Below are 20,956 nucleotides of genomic sequence, written 5' to 3'. Positions count from 1 at the left end.
ACGTGACGCCCTCTGTCATGGCATTGAAACGCCTGTTCAACAGAGCTGCCGACACATACCGTGGGGTTAAAACTTGCAAAAGTACTCTACAAGAGGCTGTGAACAAGCGATTCGGTGGCATTCTCTCTGAGCCTCTACTGTGTTGCCACCATGCTCAATGCTAGGTACAAGGACCACTACTTTGATGCAGACAAGAAACAAGGTTTACGTGAAATGTTAGACACAGCTGGACAAGATGGAATTGGACACAGCGACAGTGCACACCGAGGAAGAGAGGCCACGGACAGACAGAGCTGAAACTCCACTGCTTGACGTGTATGATGAAATCCTGGTTGAGACTGAGCAAATTGATAAAGAACCAGCACAGCAATTAAGTGAAAGAAATAGGTTTTGATTATGTTTCACTGGTAATGGGGACATACGTAAATGCCAATATATTAACTTTTTGGTAATTTGTGTGTGTAACTATTTAACTGTATAAGAATGCTTAAAATGTTTATCGGTATTGTTTTTTTTGGCAAGGAAAATATTGGATATCAGCATCAGCCAAAAATGTCATTTCGGTGCATCCCTAGTTTTAACCATGTTTTGAAGCTACATGGTGTTTGTGCATTTTTCTTTTTACATTTGTCTTTTGGAACAAGCTTATATTTTGGGTTCAGATAGGGTATGATTGTTGAACTAACCTCATAAGTTATATTCTTGAAGAATCATTGGGTACATATTAGGCATGCACCGATATGACATATTTGGCCGATACCGATTTCCAATATTTTCCTTGCCCAAAAAAACGATACCGATATTTAAAATTGTAGAAGCCTTTTAAGCATTCTAGTACAGTTGAATAGTTACACACATGGACGCAGTGGTCTAAGGCACTGAATCTCAGTGCAAGAGGCGTCACTACAGTCCCTGACTCGAATCCAGGCTGTAGCGAGTTCATTAGAACGTGCGTTGAAGATGCCGTTCCCATAGCAACGATTAAAACATTCTCAAACCAGAAACCGTGGATTGATGGCAGCATTCGCGTGAAATTGAAAGCCCGAACCACTGCTTTTAATCAGGGCAAGGTGACCGGAAACATGACCAAATACAAACAGTGTAACTATTCCCTGCGCAAGGCAATCAAACAAGCTATGCGTCAGTATAGAGACAAAGTAGAATCTCAATTCAACGGCTCAGACACGAGGTATGTGGCAGGGTCTACAGTCAATCACGGATTACAAAAAGAAAACCAGCCCTGTCACGGACCAGGATGTCTTGCTCCCAGGCAGACTAAATAACTTTTTTGCCCGCTTTGAGGACAATACAGTGCCACTGACACGGCCCGCAACTAAAATATGCGGACTCTCCTTCACTGCAGCCGACGTGAGGAAAACATTTAAACGTGTCAACCCTCGCAAGGCTGCAGGCCCAGACGGCATCCCCAGCCGCGCCCTCAGAGCATGCGCAGACCAGCTGGCTGGTGTGTTTACGGACATATTCAATCAATCCCTATCCCAGTCTGTTGTTCCCACATGCTTCAAGAGGGCCACCATTGTTCCTGTTCCCAAGAAAGCTAAGGTAACTGAGCTAAACGACTACCGCCCCATAGCACTCACTTCCGTCATCATGAAGTGCTTTGAGAGACTAGTCAAGGACCATATCACCTCCACCCTACCTGACACCCTAGACCCACTCCAATTTGCTTACCGCCCAAATAGGTCCACAGACGATGCAATCTCAACCACACTGCACACTGCCCTAACCCATCTGGACAAGAGGAATACCTATGTGAGAATGCTGTTCATCGACTACAGCTCGGCATTTAACACCATAGTGCCCTCCAAGCTCGTCATCAAGCTCGAGACCCTGGGTCTCGACCCCGCCCTGTGCAACTGGGTACTGGACTTCCTGACGGGCCGCCCCCCAGGTGGTGAGGGTAGGCAACAACATTTCCACCCCGCTGATCCTCAACACTGGGGCCCCACAAGGGTGCGTTCTGAGCCCTCTCCTGTACTCCCTGTTCACCCATGACTGCGTGGCCATGCACGCCTCCAACTCAATCATCAAGTTTGCGGACGACACAACAGTGGTAGGCTTGATTACCAACAACGACGAGACGGCCTACAGGGAGGATGTGAGGGCCCTCGGAGTGTGGTGTCAGGAAAATAACCTCACACTCAACGTCAACAAAACTAAGGAGATGATTGTGGACTTCAGGAAACAGCAGAGGGAACACCCCCCTATCCACATCGATGGAACAGTAGTGGAGAGGGTAGTAAGTTTTAAGTTCCTCGGCGTACACATCACAGACAAACTGAATTGGTCCACCCACACAGACAGCATCGTGAAGTAGGCTGAAGAAATTTGGCTTGTCACCAAAAGCACTCACAAACTTCTACAGATGCACAATCGAGAGCATCCTGTCGGGCTGTATCACCACCTGGTACGGCAACTGCTCCGCCCACAACCGTAAGGCTCTCCAGATGGTAGTGAGGTCTGCACAACGCATCACCGGGGGCAAACTACCTGCCCTCCAGGACACCTACACCACCCGATGTCACAGGAAGGCCATAAAGATCATCAAGGACATCAACCACCCGAGCCACTGCCTGTTCACCCCGCTATCATCCAGAAGGCGAGGTCAGTACAGGTGCATCAAAGCTGGGACCGAGAGACTGAAAAACAGCTTCTATCTCAAGGCCATCAGACTGTTAAACAGCCACCACTAACATTGAGTGGCTGCTGCCAACACACTGACTCAACTCCAGCCACTTTAATAATGGGAAGTGATGGGAAATTATGTAAAATATATCACTATCCAATTTAAACAATGCTACCTAATATAATGTTTACATACCCTACATTATTCATCTCATATGTATATGTATATACTGTACTCTATCATCTACTGCATCTTTATGTAATACATGTATCACTAGCCACTTTAACTATGCCACTTTGTTTACATACTCATCTCATATGTATATACTGCACTCAATACCATCTACTGTATCTTGCCTATGCCGCTCTGTACCATCACTCAAAGCTGGGAAGCTGGTTCCACCATTAGGGTGCCAGGACAGAGAAGAGCTTGGACTGGGCTGAGTGGGAGGTGGCCTCCTGTAGGGGTGGGAGGGCCAAGAGACCAGAGGTGGCAGAATGGAGTACTTGTGTTGGGGTGTAGGGTTTGATCATAGCTTGAAGGTAGGGAGGGGCAGTTCCTATTGCTGCTCCGTAGGCAAGCACTATGGTCTTGTAGTGGATGCAAGCTTCGACTGGAAGCCAGTGGAGTGTGCGGAGGTGTGGGGTGACATGGGAGAACTTGGAAAGGTTGAACACCAGGCGGGCTGCAGTGTTCTGGATATGCTGCATGGGTTTGATGGCACTAGCGGGGAGCCCAGCCAACAGAGTTGCAGTAGTCCAGACGGGAGAGGACAAGTGCCCGTATTAGGACCTGCTCCGCTTCCTGTTTGAGGCAGGGTCATACTCTAGGGATGTTGTAGAGCATGAACCTGCAGGAGCGAGTCACGGCTTTGTTTGTCGAGAACAACAGGGTCTTGTCCCGGGTCATGTCAAGGTTCTTTGCACTGGGGGACACTGTGGAGTCAACCGTGATGGAGAGGTATTTGAGCGGGCAGACCTTCCCCGGGAGGAAGAGCAGCTCCGTCTTGTTGAGCTTGAGATGGTGAGCCGACATCCAAGCTAAGATATCTGCCAGGCACGCAGAGATGCGTGTCGCCATCTGGGTGTTAGAAAGGGGGAAGGAGGAAGATGACAACAATGTTAAGCTTGAGTGGACAAGTGACAGTGACGTCATGGAATTCAAATGGGGAGAGGGACTGGGGAGAGGGAGAAAAGAGAATCTCCACTTAGGAGAAATGAGTAGCCATGTGCCACTACTGCGATGGCTCTCTCACTAGGAGAGAATATGGATAACTGAGTTTCATATTATTCTTTGTAACTCTTTCTAAGGCGGCTAAGTGGCTGCAATTTATGGAACATGCCAAAACTTAGGAGATAACATTTGATGACGAATTCAAATACGTTTTCCCTAAATCAATGCTTCTGATAAATCAAGCTCCAGAACCAGCTGGCTAATCATTTGAATACAGTATAGTAAAAATGAAAAAACTGTTGTTGCTGGGTTAACATTAGCTAGCTAGATAAGGTTAGCAGGATAGCAAGCTAGTTAGATAAAATTAACATGCTAGCTAGCTACACTGACAGCTGTCAGTGCCCTATTTGTTGATTTTTATCAACTCCGTGGAAATTCCCACACCCAATTCGTGAACATGTATAAGTAGCCTTCGTCATTCTTCATAGGTGGAACCTAAAGATGCATTTCCTCTCAAGGACAGGAAATTACATCGAAATAGTAGCGACAACTTTAAATGCCCCATGACACCAATGCCATACCATGTCAAAAGAACCAACTCATACAGGCAATGTGTATGGTTGGACCCAGTCAGTGTTACCAATCACAGTAGTGTGATCATGTGCTGTAGACAAAGACTTGGCAGAATTCAGTGTTGTTGACTACAGTCTTCATGTAAACATGACCAGAGAGAGGGCCAGCCTCTCCACACACTAAGGTTGCTTCCCAAATGTCACCCTATTCTCTACGTAGCGCACTACTTTTGGCCAAAGATTTGGTTTAAAAAGTAGGGCCAGTTTCCCAGTATTTTTTTCCATAGCAAAAATGAAAACACAAAGCAGACTAGTGCTGACCCCATTTAGTCGACTGGTCAATAGGCTGTTGGTCGACCAAATTTCTTTCTGTTAATGCATTCAATATATTATTATTATTATTATTATTATTATGAGTCGTGTACCGTTCTCATTGTTGGAGTGGACGTGTTGTTTGCAGAGCTCACCAACCAACGTTTTGGTTTATATCATTCCAATTCATGAGTTTTGTCAATTTATTAATTGTCTTTTGTTCAGTAAGGACACACACCTGATTTTGCATATAAATGTAGGCTACCTGACCTGTGTGCAAATGTACCCCTATAAATGTGTCCATTTGGGGACCTCTGGTACTATTTCTGATTGTCTTATCTCACCATCAGTAATGAGTTTTGAGCTTAAAGCTTAAAAAAAAGAAATTAAAGATTACAAATATCACATCAAACAGCAAGTAAACAGTCTGTTTTTAGAATCCATTGTGAATGACAATAGTTACTCAATGTATTTTACAATTATTTCCAGCTATCTCCCTTTCGATAACCAGTCGGTATGAAAGGGAAACATGTAATGCTCTAACCCAGTGGAAACGTCATAAAATACCTGATTTAATTCTTATCTCTTGCACAAATAGCCTACAGTTGTGTCTGTCCCGAGGGCCCAGAATATTGTTGTTGCAAGTTTGCTAGCTGGAGCTTCGGGACAGATACAGTTGATAAGTCGATACAATGTTTCAAGTTTGTTGCAGACAGCCATGCGTAGCCAATTGGATTTCTCTGGTATTTTTTTATCAGGGTATTTTTGACCTGCAAGCTGCAATTTTTTGTTGGCTTTATGTAGGATGCTTTTACATAGTTGACAATAGGAGTTACTTTTAGATTTGTATAATTGTATTTTTAGATTGAATTCAACCACATGACAATGATTTTGAGTTACAAAGCCTATTATAAATTTAATATAACCGTTGCACAAAAATGTGCATATGAAAATCATAACTGATATGCAGATCGGTAGAAATGGTAAGATATAAATTGGCACTCCAAATGGAAAAGGGTGCTGACGCCTGGTGTACTTCAGGAGTGTAACGGCAGGATCTGAGAAGGTCTGCAGCAGTGGGAGGAGGAGGGCTGGGAACAGGTGTTTTTCTTCTAGTTTGGCTATCTTAAACTATGGCTTCCTCTTGAGTCATTTGTGTGTCTTAATTATTGAATCAAACCGTGTGCATAAAGTGTCAGACAAGCTCAGTACATATAGTTTATTTTATTAAAACAGGGTGTGTCTATATATGGAAAAATACACTCTTTACAATTTCGGTTTTCACCAGACATTATTGGACCCATGTCGTCTGAAAAGTTATACTTTGTATTACTAATCTGTCCATAAAACATTCTTCCAAGAGTCTTGATGATCATCCAGGTGCTTTTTGGCAAACTTGACTCAAATCTTTGGATGAGATGGGTCCCACTAAGTCTGGCGAAAACCAAACACTGCATTCCACGGTAAGAACCTCATACCAACGGTCAAGCATGGTGGTGGTAGTGTGATGGTTTGGGGATGCTTTGCTGCCTCAGGATCTGGACAACTTGTCTTAATAGAAGGAACCATGAATTTAGCTCTTTATCAAAGAATCCTACAGGAGAATGTCAGGCCATCCGTCTGTAAGGTGAAGTGCAGCTGGGTCGTGCAACCAGACAATGATCCAAAACACACAATCAAGCCTACATGAAAATGATTAAAAAGCAACAAATTCAAAGTTTTAAAATGGCCTAGTCAAAGTCCTAATTGAGATGTGGCAGGACTTGAAATAAGCAGGTCATGCTTAAAAACCCACAAATGTTGCAGAGTTAAAGCAGTTCTGCATGCAAGAGTGAACCAAATTCCTCCACAGCGATGTGAGAGACTGGAAGCATCAACAACTACAGGAAGCATTTAGTGACAGTCATTACAGCTGAAGGTGGCACAACCAGTTATGTGTAAGGGGGCAGTTATTTTTCACACAGGGGAATTAGGATTTGCATAAATAAAATAGTATACATTTTTTAGCTCCGGTTCCCTTGATCTAATATTAGGTTTTGGTTGAAGATCTGATAACATTCCGTATCAAAAGCATGTAAAAATAGAGAAAATCAGAAAGGGGGCAAATACTTTTTCACAGCTCTGTATAGCGTGCCATTTCAGATGCATGCTGCCTCTTTCTGAATAAGAGACTCTTGTGTTCTATTTTTGAACTGCAATACTGCTGCTTGGCTTGCTGCTATCTCAGCAGAGCAAGTCAACAAGAACATGCCCCCATTCCCCAAGCTAAGCCATTGTTTAGGACAGAGCAGTTCCGGGCTGGCCCTCAGCTGGGCAAATTGAGGAAGCTGGATGTGTGTGTGTGTACTGTTTGGCAGATATTAATATTGCCTGTTGACAAGTGTAGTTCTTCAGCCAAGCCATGTCAAAATGAGTTACGATTAGTTGGTACCTTTTGGCCCCAAAATAGTTTTCTTCATGTTGGATTTGTCACGTGCTGAGCTGAGAAGTGTTGCAGTGATGCAGATGGACTGTCATAGAGAGGAGAGTTTTGTTAAGGAGAAATGTTTGAGCTTTGTGTAATGGTACAGGACAATTTAACAGTAACAGAATGATGCTGATACTCAGATTGTTCACTTTAAAATGAATGTCAAACAAAAAAACAATGAGTGCACTTGAAGAACAGTGCAGATCAGATGCAAGGTTTGGGAACAGAATGACGCACAAACCGTTATTCTGTTACCAAACTTTGCATCTAAATGTGTTGTTGTAAAAAATGTCTGTGGAAATTGTTAAAAGTATTCATTGTGCATGGAGTTGTATTGCTTGTTTAACTTTGTAGTCATTGTTTTTTAGTTTGGCATACATTTTAAAGTGAACAATCTGAGTCTCAGAATAGTTTCTTGGCTGCAGTTGACTGAGTCTCTTCCGTCAGTTATTTGAGATATGCTCCATAGCACAGAGAGGTCAGAGAAGTATGTGTGCCTGTGTTTGTGTGTGGCACCAGTGAGAGAGAGTTTCCAACATGGGTCAGCCTGAGGCCAAGTATTTGTTTAGTGATTCAGACAAGAGAAAGAAATAACTGTTGGAAGTATCTTACTTTGCTAAATCACATCTCTTCCTGTCTCTCCCATGACTCTGCCATCTCTCCTCTCTGGCTCTGTTCAGGATTACAGAAGTAGACTAAATGATGTCACAGGGGATTTAAAAGCCTCTTCCCTGAGATTCTACAGGCTTCAGGGAGACTGGACAAGCATGCTTCCATGTGCCTGTCTTTTCCTGTTCTGTTTTCCCTCTGGCAGGCTTCTCAACACTATCCTGGCGGTGTCCTTCACAAGACCCTCCCAGGCTGATTAGTGTGTTAATGAATATGGTGGGCTCTGGGCAGCAGACCCTCAAGGCTAATTCAACAACTATTATCTGTGTGTGTGTGCAGTGTTACCCCTCTGATTTTTTCCAGTAGCCGTGGCAAAGGTAGCATAAGGGGGACGCAGAGATTTAGTTTGCTCTTTTAACCCACGAGAATTGATATCAGTGCCCCTGTGGAAATCTAATTAGCATAATAAGAAAATCCCTATATAAATCTGTCTGTTTAGAGGCGGCTACAAGCTCTGCTCCGTGTGTGCACACGGGTGGAGTCGTTTTATGGGGGGCAGTAGACTATTTTCGTTGCATTCCATGCAGAGAGCAAGTCCGCCTTGTGTAGTATATAACCACTAGGGGCTTGGGAGCCAGAGTAGCTGACCAAGTAAGAGGGGCCGAGGCACTCTTTTTGGCTCTAGTTAGTGACATTTGTACTTCCGATCCGGTGTGATGCCTGTTTACAAATACTAGCTAGCTAGCTACTTGTTAGCCTAGTCTGGTGTTATGTGCTTTACAACACTCCTTTTTAGCCACAGGAGCAGAAGCAAGCATGTCTCTTTTTGAATTTCAATTGCTGTAAAATGGGCAGAAATCTCCAGGGATTTTGGAGATCATTTGAATTATCCGTTTTGTGTGGATAACATTATTGGATCCCAGCTTCGGCAAACTCAGGCAGGGAGGACTACAACTACAAGGGCTCCTCTCAAATGGTCCTGACGGCAGTCTGCGATGCAAGGTACCACTTCATCACCGTGGGCGCATATGGTCGGGAGGGAGATGCGGGAATCTTCTCACAAAGCAAGTTTGGCTCCCAACTCATTGCAGGCCAGCTGCCACTACAGAGGTCAGAGTGCTTGTTGGGGACCCAAACACTGAGCCTGTATGTCTTCGTGGGATACGAGGCGTTCCATCTCAGGGTAAACCTGATGGAACCATCTCAGGGTAAACCTGATGGAACCATATCTGGGTAAGATACGCTAAATACATGTGACTATATACATAGGATGTGAAAATTATATCAATATAGACATTGAAATGATATGCATAAAAGTGAACAGGCATCTTAGTAAGAGAATAGGGGCTTATGTCCAAAGCATATGCTACACAGTTGTTACAGTACATATTTCATAACCTTCATGTTCCTGTTCAATACTAATGGAAATGCTTATTTTATTCAAAGGTTCTTCTGACCTTGATGACACCAAGAAGATCTACAACTACCTCCACTCAAGCCATAAGAATTTCAGAGAACTGCTTTGGGATCCTTGCTGCAAGATGTTGATGTTGCCCCAGAGACCATTGTGAAGGCCTGCATGGCCCTGCACAATTAGCTTTGCACCACATTCACTAATCATTGACAACACAGTCATCACTCCACAACCACTGGGGACCTGCGTACAGGAGAGTGGAGACAGTTTCCTGGACCCAAGAAACATGTAAACATTGGAGTGTGCTTTGGAAAACATGTCCACACATACGTTTCTTTCAATGTTTGTCTATGACGTGGTCCTACACGCTTGGTTTTGCTGTTTGGATTTGGCTGTTTTTCTCACAATAAAGTACCACCATGACAGTCACTTCATCCTTGTTTTAGTTTTTCATATTTTTTGGAGGCTAGACCCTTAAGACATTTACCTGACCTTGTGTCATGTGTAGTGGCCATTCATCTAAGACTTTCCTGCTATGGTACATGGTTGAGACTGATTGTTCAGCTCTAGACAATAGGGATAGACCCTCAAGACATTAACATCATCTACATAACAAGGTTGTACATGGTCATGTAGTGGTCTTTCAGTGGAGTCCGCCCTGCTATGGTACATGGGTGAGTGTCCAGCTGTAGACAATAAAGACCCCCCCGCAAGACATTAACCTCATCTACATAGCTCATGTACAAAGAAGTACACGTTTACTTAGTGACTGATGGATTGAAAACAGTAATAACCAGGCAAATACATTTGCAGACCTTTTTAGATATTTACTATCACAGGAGGAAAATAGTGATATGTAATACACAGGTGAAAAGTGATGAAAGGGGAAATAAGAGAAAAGACGCAAAGTAACCACCAGTAACATGTGAATGAGGAAATAAGTCAATATATATATATTTTTTTTTAAACACAGTGAATAAGAAATAAAGCACACAACAGTTTCTGGGGAGGGGATGGAGCAGACCCTTGTCCCTGAGAAACGGGGTTATCAGAAGGATTAGACACAATCCATCGTACGTACCTACACCATGGCGTCGTAGACGGCCTTTTGTGCCGTTTCTGTAACTCCATTTCTTTAAGTCATCCATCTGCTGTCTTCCTCTTCCGGCCATTGGACCTGGGCGGGGAGATGGGGCGGAGGTTGATGGAGTTGCAGGGCAGAGGGCAACGGGGCACCTGGATGGTGCATTGGGTGTTGGTGAGAAGGGCCTGGGCGTTGGGGAAAGGGAGGAGATGAATCAATGGACTTTTAGGGCTCTGCTCTGTCTCTGAGTTGTCCAAAACACCCCTACCTTCCAAAATCTACACGCAGATGGCAAAAATACATTAGAATACAATGCATGCAATCTTAAAACATCTCCATGGGCTCCTTTTGAGTTAAAATGTTTACCCAAAAGAACTGAATTCATGAACATCTCAATTTAATTAGCACACACACAACACTGTCTATTTTCAGATGTTTGAACTAGCCCTGCTATTAATTATAATTCGACAACACAGGCACGGAATATTCCCCAGTCACAATTTCTTCCAGCCAGAAAAGAGCTGATTTCACATGTTCTAACGAGGTCTACGAAACATAAGATTACAAACACACACAATGACGAAGACCAATATGACAGATACGGTGTGTACATCTGAGAATGTTTCACGTTAACACAAAGCCAATCCAGTTGTCAGACAATCAGTGGGGGACACACCCTAGTGGCAGCCCCACTCCTAGTCTCCTCACCCTTTTCAGATTGCGAACACACTGGTCCCGAATCTTTCTTCATGTTTCTTTAATATCAGTATCCCTGTTCAAATTTCGTGAGTTCTCCCTCCAGCTGTTGCTTTTTTGCGTGCTTGTCGGAATACGACCTCATTGAAGGGTTGTAAAGGTTCTCATGTTCTCACCAGCTTGCACAGGCACTCCTCAAAACTGGACATAGACATAATTGTGCTTAGCAAATCGCAAAATAAAAGCACAAAAAAAGCAAGCTTGCAGAAAACTTACTCAATACTGCCCCTCAGTCTTTGCAAGGAATGACATGTCGGTCTCAAAAACTGTTTTGAGTTTAGCCCATGTACCAGTAAAAAAATTAAATATGGAAGTAGTATAGAAGTAGTATAGAGCCTGGAAAAAGGGGTTAAATATGGGCAATTTTTTTTTTATAATTTCCTGATCTAACTTCCTTTTGATATATTTTTTTCCTTTTTTCCCTGTGTATGAATCTGTTATTCAATGTGTTTCAATGGCTAATAGGAGTAACACTAAATTCAATGTTTAAAATGTGTATATATATTTTTTTATACCTAAAATTTTAAATAAAATGTCTAAATGATTCTTGGTATGACTATCTTAAAACAGTTTCCTGCAATTTGAAACATTTTACCATGGGTCGGAGAGAATTTTACAGTTTTGTTTATTTTTTGTATTTTACCCTATTTTTCTCCCCAATTTTGATCGAGTTTCATCGCTGCAACTCCCAAATGTGCTCGGGAGGCAAAGGTCGAGTCATGCGTCCTCCAAAACATGACCCGCCCAAATCGTGCTTCTTTACACCTGCCCGCTTAACTCGGAAGCCAGCCGCACCAATGTGTCGGAGAAAACGCTGTTCAACTGACGACCGAAGTCAGCCTGCAGGCGCCCGGCTCGCCACAAGGAGTTCCTAGAGCGCGATGAGCCAAGTAAAGCACCCCCGGCCAAACCCTCCCCTAAACCGGACGACGCTGGGCCAATTGTGTGCCGCCCTATGGGACTCCCGATCACGGCCGGTTGTTATGCAGACTGGGATTGAAGCCGGGTCTGTAGTGACTCCAATACCACTGTAGATGCAGTGCCTTAGACCGCTGCTCCAGTCGGGAGGCCTGAATTTGACACATTTGACACTATTTTCCTGCAATTCTACACATTTTTTAATGTGTCAGAGTTTTAAAGCTACACTGAACAAAAATATAAACACAACATGCAACAATTGCAAAGATTTTACTGCATTATAGTTCATGTAAGGAAGTCAGTCAATTGAATTTTTTAATATATTTTTTTACCTTTATTTAACTAGGCAAGTCAGTTAAGAACCAATTCTTATTTTCAATGACGGCCTAGGAACAGTGGGTTAACTGCCTGTTCAGGGGCAGAACGACAGATTTGTACCTTGTCAGCTCGGGGGTTTGAACTTGCAACCTTCCGGTTACTAGTCCAACACTCTAACAACTAGGCTACCCTGCCGCCCCACTAATAAATTAATTAGGCCCTAGTCTATGGATTTCACATCACTGGGAATACAGATATGCATCTGTTGGTCACAGATACCTTATAAAAAAGGTTGGGGTGTGGACCAAAAAAACAGTTAGTGTCTGGTGTGACCACCATTTGCCTTATGCAGCATGACACATCTCCTGTTGATTGTGGCCTGTGGAATGATGTCACACTCCTCTTCAATGGCTGTGCGAAGTTGCAGCAACTGTAACACGTTTCATACTCGTCGATCTAGAGCATGCTCATAAGTGACGTCTGGAAAGTATGCAGGCCATGTAAAGTGTTGGTCCCATTTTTTATAAGCTGAAGTAAAAGATACCAGAAATTGACTGATTTCCTTCTATGAACGGTAACTCAGTCAAATCTTTGAAATGGTTGATTTTATATTTTTGTTCAGTATACCATGGAAATTGTTGCAATACAATTCCAGGCAGCCTTTGCTCATGCACCCATACGTTTACCAGTCAAATTGCCAGAGTTAGAGCTTCCAAGCCCATTCTATTCATTCTATTTCTATGAATAGCCCCTCCAGGCTATTCATAGTAGCTCTTTGGTGAATGATAACAGGTGGGGAAATGACTGTGACTGAGCAGTGACTTTGAAGTTCAATAACATATGTGTGGTTTATGTGTGGTTTAACAGTATATCTTTCTCCTCTCTCCTCTTTCTCTCTTTCTTTCTTTCTTTCTTTCTTTCTCGCTCTCTTCTCCTCTCTTCTCTTCTCTTCTCCTCTCTTTTCTTTCTTTCTTTCTTTCTTTCTTTCTTTCTTTCTTTCTTTCTTTCTTTCTTCTCTTCTCTTCTCTTCTCTTCTCTTCTCTTCTCTTCTCTCTCTTCTCTTCTCTTCTCTTCTCTTCTCTTCTCTTCTCTTCTCTTCTCTTCTCTTCTCTTCTCTTCTCTTCTCTTCTCTTCTCTTCTCTTCTCTTCTCTTCTCTTCTCTTCTCTTCTCTTCTCTTCTCTTCTCTTCTCTTCTCTTCTCTTCTCTTCTCTTCTCTTCTCTTCTCTTCTCTTCTCTTCTCTTCTCTTCTCTTCTCTTCTCTTCTCTTCTCTTCTCTTCTCTTCTCTTCTCTTCTCTTCTCTTCTCTTCTCTTCTCTTCTCTTCTCTTCTCTTCTCTTCTCTTCTCTTCTCTTCTCTTCTCTTCTCTTCTCTCTCTGCAGAAAATGCAGAGTCGGGAGACCTGAAGCATTTCTTTGACCAGTACTACTCTCACATCTACTATGTGTTCTTTGAGAACTTTGTTATCATTGAAGTCAGTCTCAAACAAAAGGTGAGAATAAAAGTTTGAGAATAGTCTGGTTGGTTGACATGAATGTTATTTTCACATTATTACAGGATGTTTTACAGTCTCTAGTCATGGTGACACTGGTATTGTTTCAGACACTTCCTCACCATCTCTTCTCTTTTGCAGGTCACAAATCACAAAGGGAAGAACTTGACTCCATTCTTTTCATATTCGAGGTAAGACAGTTACTTCTGCAATATTGAGGAGTTGTTTTTAATGTGTCCCAATTATTTTGAGAGGGATGGATTCTTTCTGGAGTGCTTCTTTCTGTGTTTGCTTGACAGCTCCTCAATCCCCATGTGTGGAATACCCCCCCCCCACCACCACACACACACACATACACACACACACACACACATACATGCAGGCGAGTGCCTGGTGACCACCCACGGGAGGGTATTAGAATGGACTGAAGGCAAGGCTCAGTGAGGCCTGAAGACCGTGGCAAAATGTTGCATTTAGATTACAAGGATCAAAATGATCCTGCCTTGTGTCATATTTATAGACCTAGACAGTGAGCTGAGAGGCAGGTTTATGGTCTAAAAAAAAATGGGTGTCTGTTTGCCAAACAGCTAGTGGCCTTTTACCAGTTCACATGGGTGTGAATGAGTCATGTGGCATTACATCTTCATAGTCTCCTTACAGGTAGGACCCGGTTCTCCTGCTGCAGTTGACCTCACATCTAAGGCCAGTGATATTTAAAAAGTTTCCCTGAGAGAACTGCCTTTCCTCTCCATGTGTGTCAGACGATTAAGTAGTTGCAGGTGTTAAAATGTGTGAGATTAGTCAAACTAGTGACTCATGGTCTTCTTCGTATGGAGTCAGAGACGTCTACCGCTTGGCTGATGATATAGCTCATCCACAACAGAGAGGCTAGACCACTGACATTCTTTGGACAATTGACATTATATTCTCCAATGAAGATGGATTCATTTGTTTCAACCCAGTAGTAATACTGACACTGGCTTTCATACCACTCCTAACTGTTGTATTCTATGTTCTGTTAACAGAAAATTCTGCAACTCCTACCAGAGCGAATACAAGGACGATGGCAGTTCCACAGCATAGGTACATTTGTACTAGGCCTTTGTACATGTTGTGTTGCCATTGAGTGTGGACATCTTCATCAGATGAGTGGGAATGTGTTTGTTTTGCTCTAGATCAGGGATGGCCAAACATTTTATGTGGGTGAACGCATCATTTTAGCAGCCCCCCCCTTGACAGTCGAGAGTTCATTTCCTGCAATTCTACACATTTTGCCGTGAGGTTTAGATGACATTTTGCCAGTTGCCCATCCCTTCTCAAGACTTTACCTCATGATCAGACATTTGGTCCCATCATGTGTTTGAAAAGCAGGTTAAGCCAGTTAAGTGTGTATCAGGCCCTTACCAATGTCTGTATTAGTACTGACTGTAGCCACATTATTTGTAACATGCATTTGGAGTGAGAGTGAAGCATATTAGTCCACTGCCCTCTCCTCACCCCTCCACTAGGTGGTCTCTCCTTTTCCACTGCCCTCTCCTCACCCCTCCACTAGGTGGTCTCTCCTTTTCCACTGCCCTCTCCTCACCCCTCCACTAGGTGGTCTCTCCTTTTCCACTGCCCTCTCCTCACCCCTCCACTATGTGGTCTCTCCTTTTCCACTGCCTCTCCTCACCCCTCCACTAGGTGGTCTCTCCTTTTCCACCGCCCTCTCCTCACCCCTCCACTAGGTGGTCTCTCCTTTTCCACCGCCCTCTCCTCACCCCTCCACTAGGTGGTCTCTCCTTTTCCTCTGCCCTCTCCTCACCCCTCCACTAGGTGGTCTCTCCTTTTCCACTGCCCTCTTCTCACCCCTCCACTAGGTGGTCTCTCCTTTTCCACCGCCCTCTCCTTACCCCTCCACTAGGTGGTCTCTCCCTTTTCCACCGCCCTCTCCTCACCCCTCCACTAGGTGGTCTCTCCTTTTCCACTGCCCTCTCCTCACCCCTCCACTAGGTGGTCTCTCCTTTTCCACTGCCCTCTCCTCACCCCTCCACTAGGTGGTCTCTCCTTTTCCACTGCCCTCTCCTCACCCCTCCACTAGGTGGTCTCTCCTTTTCCACTGCCCTCTCCTCACCCCTCCACTAGGTGGTCTCTCCTTTTCCACTGCCCTCTCCTCACCCCTCCACTAGGTGGTCTCTCCTTTTCCACTGCCCTCTCCTCACCCCTCCACTAGGTGGTCTCTCCTTTTCCACTGCCCTCTCCTCACCCCTCCACTAGGTGGTCTCTCCTTTTACACCGCCCTCTCCTTACCCCTCCACTAGGTGGTCTCTCCTTTTCCCCCCGCCCTTTCCTCACCCCTCCACTAGGTGGTCTCTCCTTTTCCACTGCCCTCTCCTCACCCCTCCACTAGGTGGTCTCTCCTTTTCCACTGCCCTCTCCTCACCCCTCCACTAGGTGGTCTCTCCTTTTCCACTGCCCTCTCCTCACCCCTCCACTAGGTGGTCTCTCCTTTTCCACTGCCCTCTCCTCACCCCTCCACTAGGTGGTCTCTCCTTTTCCACTGCCCTCTCCTCACCCCTCCACTAGGTGGTCTCTCCTTTTCCACTGCCCTCTCCTCACCCCTCCACTAGATGGTCTCTCCTTTTCCACTGCACTGAGACCACTGTGCAGTTGGATACAAAGCCCACCCTGAGAAAGCCAAGGACCTGTGGATGAGGGTCTCCCAGGTCTGACCGAGAACTCTGACATGTGCTGTAGTATTGGGGGCGGGGCTGGTTGGGTGTGGTAAGGGCAGGGGGAGTGGCAGTCCGGTTGTTGATATTCCATGTGATGCGTTTTGTTGTCCTCACAGGCCTCATTCTGAAGAAGTTGTTGCACACTGGGAACTCTTTAAAGGTACATCAGAGTGGTCCTTCATTCGCCAGTAGCATCGCTAGCATAGCCAACCTGCCTCTGTACATGCAGTACTTCTGTTTTTGCTGTTGCCTTCGTCTTTCGCAATGATGTTGACTGCTATGGGTATTTGGTAATAGAATGCTCTATTATAGAAAGGCTCGATTCTATTTCTGTTCCTGACTGTGTCTCTCTCCCCTGTAGATCCGAAGGGAGGGTGTACGTCTGTTCCTGCTATGGATGCAGGCCTTGCAAGGCAACGCACTGAGAGAGCAGCTATGGATTTTTGCCTGTCTGATCCCTGGCTTCCCATCTCCCCAGTCAGAGCTTGGCCCTCGAACCCTGGACAACCTGGTCAACCCCCCTGTCAGCCTCCAGGAGAGTTAGTATCTCTACACCTATCACCTTGCTAGTGACTGTAGTTATAAGGAAAAATCTTGAGGTTGACCATTCCAGACCTGCCAACATGCATGCATTTTGCGTACCAACTACGCAATTCTCTGTCCGTGCACGCAGGTTCGAGATCCAATGTTAAAAGTACACAGAAATGAATAGGGCCTGATTTAAAATATATATATTAATAATAGTAATGTAATTAAAAAACATAAAAACATAATTATTGGACGTAGCTATGCCCTGTCTGTCCCTCCTCCTGTTTGTTGTGATGCTGAGTTTGCCGACTGTCAGCTGTGTAAACACATGGACAAATCCCTTTTCCACTCCATGTGTTGTGGAAAGGTAAACACTAATTGTTTCAAGCTAACGTTAGTGGACATAAGATGGCCATTCAGTGGGCTCTAAAGTGCCAGCAGTTCACTCGCATTTTCTAGTGAAAGAAAGGAAATGCAAATGTCGCATTTGTGCGAGTGTGATATACATTTTATTCTGCGTCCCATTCGTTGTATTTTCCACGTAACATTATGAGGATCACGCAACCTGATGGACTGTAACTGTCACAAAAAGCATTACAAAGTATAATCAAAAATAAATATTAACTTCTTGGCATTAAATGGAGTCGTGAGTTTAGAATACTGTGTGATGGAGAATTAATTCAGGGAAGAGTACCTGGTTTACCATGTATTTCAGAAGAGCCTCTAGAAAGTATCCTGTGAGGTCTTCCTGGGCTTTATCCCCCTCTGGTATTATCTACAGAGGCAATGCTTCTAAAATGCCTTTGCAATAGATTTGAGATTTTATACATTTCGAAAATCAGAAATTATGTATTTTATTTAATTTTACCTTTATTTAACTAGGCAAGTCAGTTAAGAACAAATTCTTATTTTCAATGACGGCCTAGGAACAGTGGGTTAACTGCCTGTTCAGGGGCAGAACGACAGATTTGTACCTTGTCAGCTCGGGGGTTTGAACTTGCGACCTTCCGGTTACTAGTCCAACACTCTAACCATTAGGCTATCCTGCTGCCCCAAAGATCCAATAGGCACCTTTTACATAGGCCGAAACAGCGGACTCTTCTAGCGGACAGCGTTCAGATTCTCTTTGCGGCAGCCTACTTAAGCTTTGTGTAACCAGTTTGCGGTCTGTCAACACGATCATTTGTGTTTGTTTTTATGTTTTCGAAATGATTTTGCTTTTAGAATTGCTTAGGAACCGTGTCTAAAAAGCCAATACTTGTGAGCTGGCCCTGGTGATTGGCCCTGTTTGAGAGGTGACGAGCGTTCCTCTACTATAGAGACTAAACTTGGGAGCATATGCTACGAAAATTGTTATAGATAGTTATCTCTAATTTTCCTGTGCGCTTCTGGTACTCTAAAAAGTTGGACAGGGTTGGCAGGTCTGCTGTTCTGCAGCCTAAGCATATTTCAGATTCAAACTCCTATGGCCAATGTCAAACCTAATTATCAGTCAAGCCCATGGGGCTGATTTATTTAGCTTTTTATCCTTTTTTATCTCCTCCTATATTGCTTTCCCTTCTTCTTCCATTCCTTCAGCTCAAGTTACTCCAGAAGAGATCAGTCCCCTGGTCCCTCCTCAGGCAGGGGATAAAGCCCAGGAAGACCTCACAGGATACTTTCTAGAGGCTCTTCTGAAATACATGGTAAACCAGGTACTCTTCCCTTAATTACTAACACTGTTAACATGCTTGGCCTGGATGCATTACCTACTACCTACCAGCGAGCCTTTTGAGATGGACGTCTGTCTGTCTGCATGCTGAGAAGTGCAAATGACCGTAATCCCCTGAAAACTTCCTTACATCATGTTAAGTCACCCACAATGAACTCAGTTCAAAATGAAACGGGATCAACAACATAGCTCATATGTATAGCTGAAACTCACTGAGTTGCATCGGCATGCTTTTGCTGCAGTGTACTGTATGCTCACACACAAACACACTGAGTTAACGGCTGCTCTCTCTCTCCCTGCCGCAGACAGTGCCTCCTCTCACTCCCTGTCTCTGGTCCTGTTTCTGTAATGCTCTTTGTTAACAGTAGTCTCTTGTTGTCTTTCCCCCTGCAGGCCAAAAGTCTGGAGTGGAAGTGTAAAGACAACCACGAGAAGGGCTTTGCATTCCTGTTTGGAAACTTCAAGAAATATTACCTGCCGCACATATTCCCCAACTTCTCCAAGGAGACCAGTTTGTACCATCCCATACTGGGTGAGGAGACAAATTTGAATTAGTATGAGCTAAAGAAACAGATAGGTCTTTGTTTATATACATTCTAAAGCTGATTCTTAGCTTTGTATTTTACTATAGTGGTGCAGTGTTCATAGAAGTACATTGATACCCTTTTGGTACTACTGAGCCGAGCTGAGCTGGCATGGTTATACATCAGTGCCAGCACAGTATGAGTTGGGTCAACACAATGGTGTGAAGAGGGGAATAGTGATACATCTGTATTCTCTATTCAACCTCTCCGTCTCCCTCCCCCCCCTCCAGAGGTTCCTTCGATGAGACCAAAGCCTTACTACAGTGCGGTGAAGAAAGACCCAGAGACCAACGAGGCAGTGTACTGTACCAAGGAGAGCCTCCTCAATGCCCGCGTCATATTCATCCGCTGGCTGGTGTCCTTCTGGCTGGAGCCACGCTCCAACACTGGAACACACATCCCCGGGGTGGACGGAGAGAGGGAGAGCGTTCCAAAGAACATCCAGGTAATCACTGTATACACACTCGAGGGGAGAGTTTGCCTGGGTTAGCACAATGTATATATTATATCTAGGAATCATAGAGAGAGCGTGCCAAAAAACATCCAGGTTGGCCATGCAGGCAGCACATCTGAAGGGCAGAAGTATGCAGGGTTAGCATAACTATCTTTACATTAAACAACGCCTCTGGGACAGCTTTTGAGTTGTGATATTTCTCTGTCTGTGGGATATACTAGTGAACCTCCAACTCATGTATTGTGTTACATACATTTCCAGTCCTTATGGAAGCATTAGTGGTGGTTGTGTTTCTCTGGTTGTGTTCCAGAGGGCAGCAGCAGGGCTGGCAGCGCGGGGACATGGCCTGGGGGAGGACCTGGGCCCCAGGGCAGACAGCCTGGACAGAGCGATTGGGTGTGAGCAGGAGCAGTCCCACTCCAACACCTCCACCCTGACGGAGAGGGAGCCCAGCTCCTCCAGCCTGTGTAGTATGGACGAGGAGCACCTCACTGACAAGGAGGTAGTGAGACGAGTCCTCTGTTCCTCCAGGACTAACGTCAACTTCATCACCGAGGTCTTCAGACAGGTACAGCACACATACTCAAATGCACAGTACATTGTGTATTGCTGGTTCTGGTTGTGATAAATATGTTTCCCTTCTTGGAACAATAAAGTTCTACTACTACTATGTTCTGAATACCCCTGTCAAAGTCTGAATACCCCTGTCAAAGTCTGAATACCCCTGTCAAAGTCTGAATACCCCTGTCAGTCTGAATACCCCTGTCAAAGTCTGAATACCCCTGTAAAAGTCTGAATACCCCTGTAAAAGTCTGAATACCCCTGTCAAAGTCTGAATACCCCTGTCAAAGTCTGAATACCCCTGTCAAAGTCTGAATACCCCTGCAAAAGTCTGGTATTGTGTGGCTGTATGCCCCAAAGAGAGCAGAGAAGATAAACAAGTCTGCTCCATTTGAATCCACAGTGACATTGATGTGTTGTCCTCTTTTCTCAGGCCTTCCTGTTGCCGATGTGTGAGGCTGCAGTCATGAGGAAGGTGGTGCGGGTGTACCAGGAATGGTTCGCCCAGGAGGACAAGCCTGTGTTTATGAGGGAGCCAGAGGAAGAGAGGCTCTTTACCACGGTTGGAGGGATCAATCTAGAGCCTGTACCCCAGCAGGACGCTGAGAAGGAGGAGGTGAGAGCTGGAGCTTTGTGTGGGGGAG

General features: G+C 44.6%; 1 protein-coding gene across 8 annotated transcripts in view; it reads left to right on the top strand.

The window, feature by feature from the left end:
• Nucleotides 1–20,956, top strand: part of LOC109904572 (ral GTPase-activating protein subunit alpha-1) — a 128,195-nt gene that overhangs the window by 5,608 nt on the left and 101,631 nt on the right. For 6 of the 8 annotated variants that reach the window (XM_031787985.1, XM_031787986.1, XM_031787980.1 and 3 more), the window contains exons 2-11: nt 13,651–13,759; nt 13,900–13,951; nt 14,786–14,843; nt 16,591–16,634; nt 16,836–17,013; nt 18,581–18,696; nt 19,107–19,245; nt 19,528–19,742; nt 20,062–20,319; nt 20,746–20,928. In XM_031787985.1, the coding sequence (XP_031643845.1) occupies nt 13,651–13,759; nt 13,900–13,951; nt 14,786–14,843; nt 16,591–16,634; nt 16,836–17,013; nt 18,581–18,696; nt 19,107–19,245; nt 19,528–19,742; nt 20,062–20,319; nt 20,746–20,928 (1,352 nt within the window). The remainder of the gene's footprint in view (nt 1–13,650; nt 13,760–13,899; nt 13,952–14,785; nt 14,844–16,590; nt 16,635–16,835; nt 17,014–18,580; nt 18,697–19,106; nt 19,246–19,527; nt 19,743–20,061; nt 20,320–20,745; nt 20,929–20,956) is intronic. The other 2 variants (XM_031787981.1, XM_031787982.1) reach the window with 2 other exon arrangements.

Source organism: Oncorhynchus kisutch, linkage group LG14, assembly GCF_002021735.2.
Source record: "Oncorhynchus kisutch isolate 150728-3 linkage group LG14, Okis_V2, whole genome shotgun sequence".
Lineage (NCBI taxonomy): Eukaryota > Metazoa > Chordata > Actinopteri > Salmoniformes > Salmonidae > Oncorhynchus > Oncorhynchus kisutch.
This window is presented reverse-complemented; position numbering and strand designations above follow the sequence as displayed.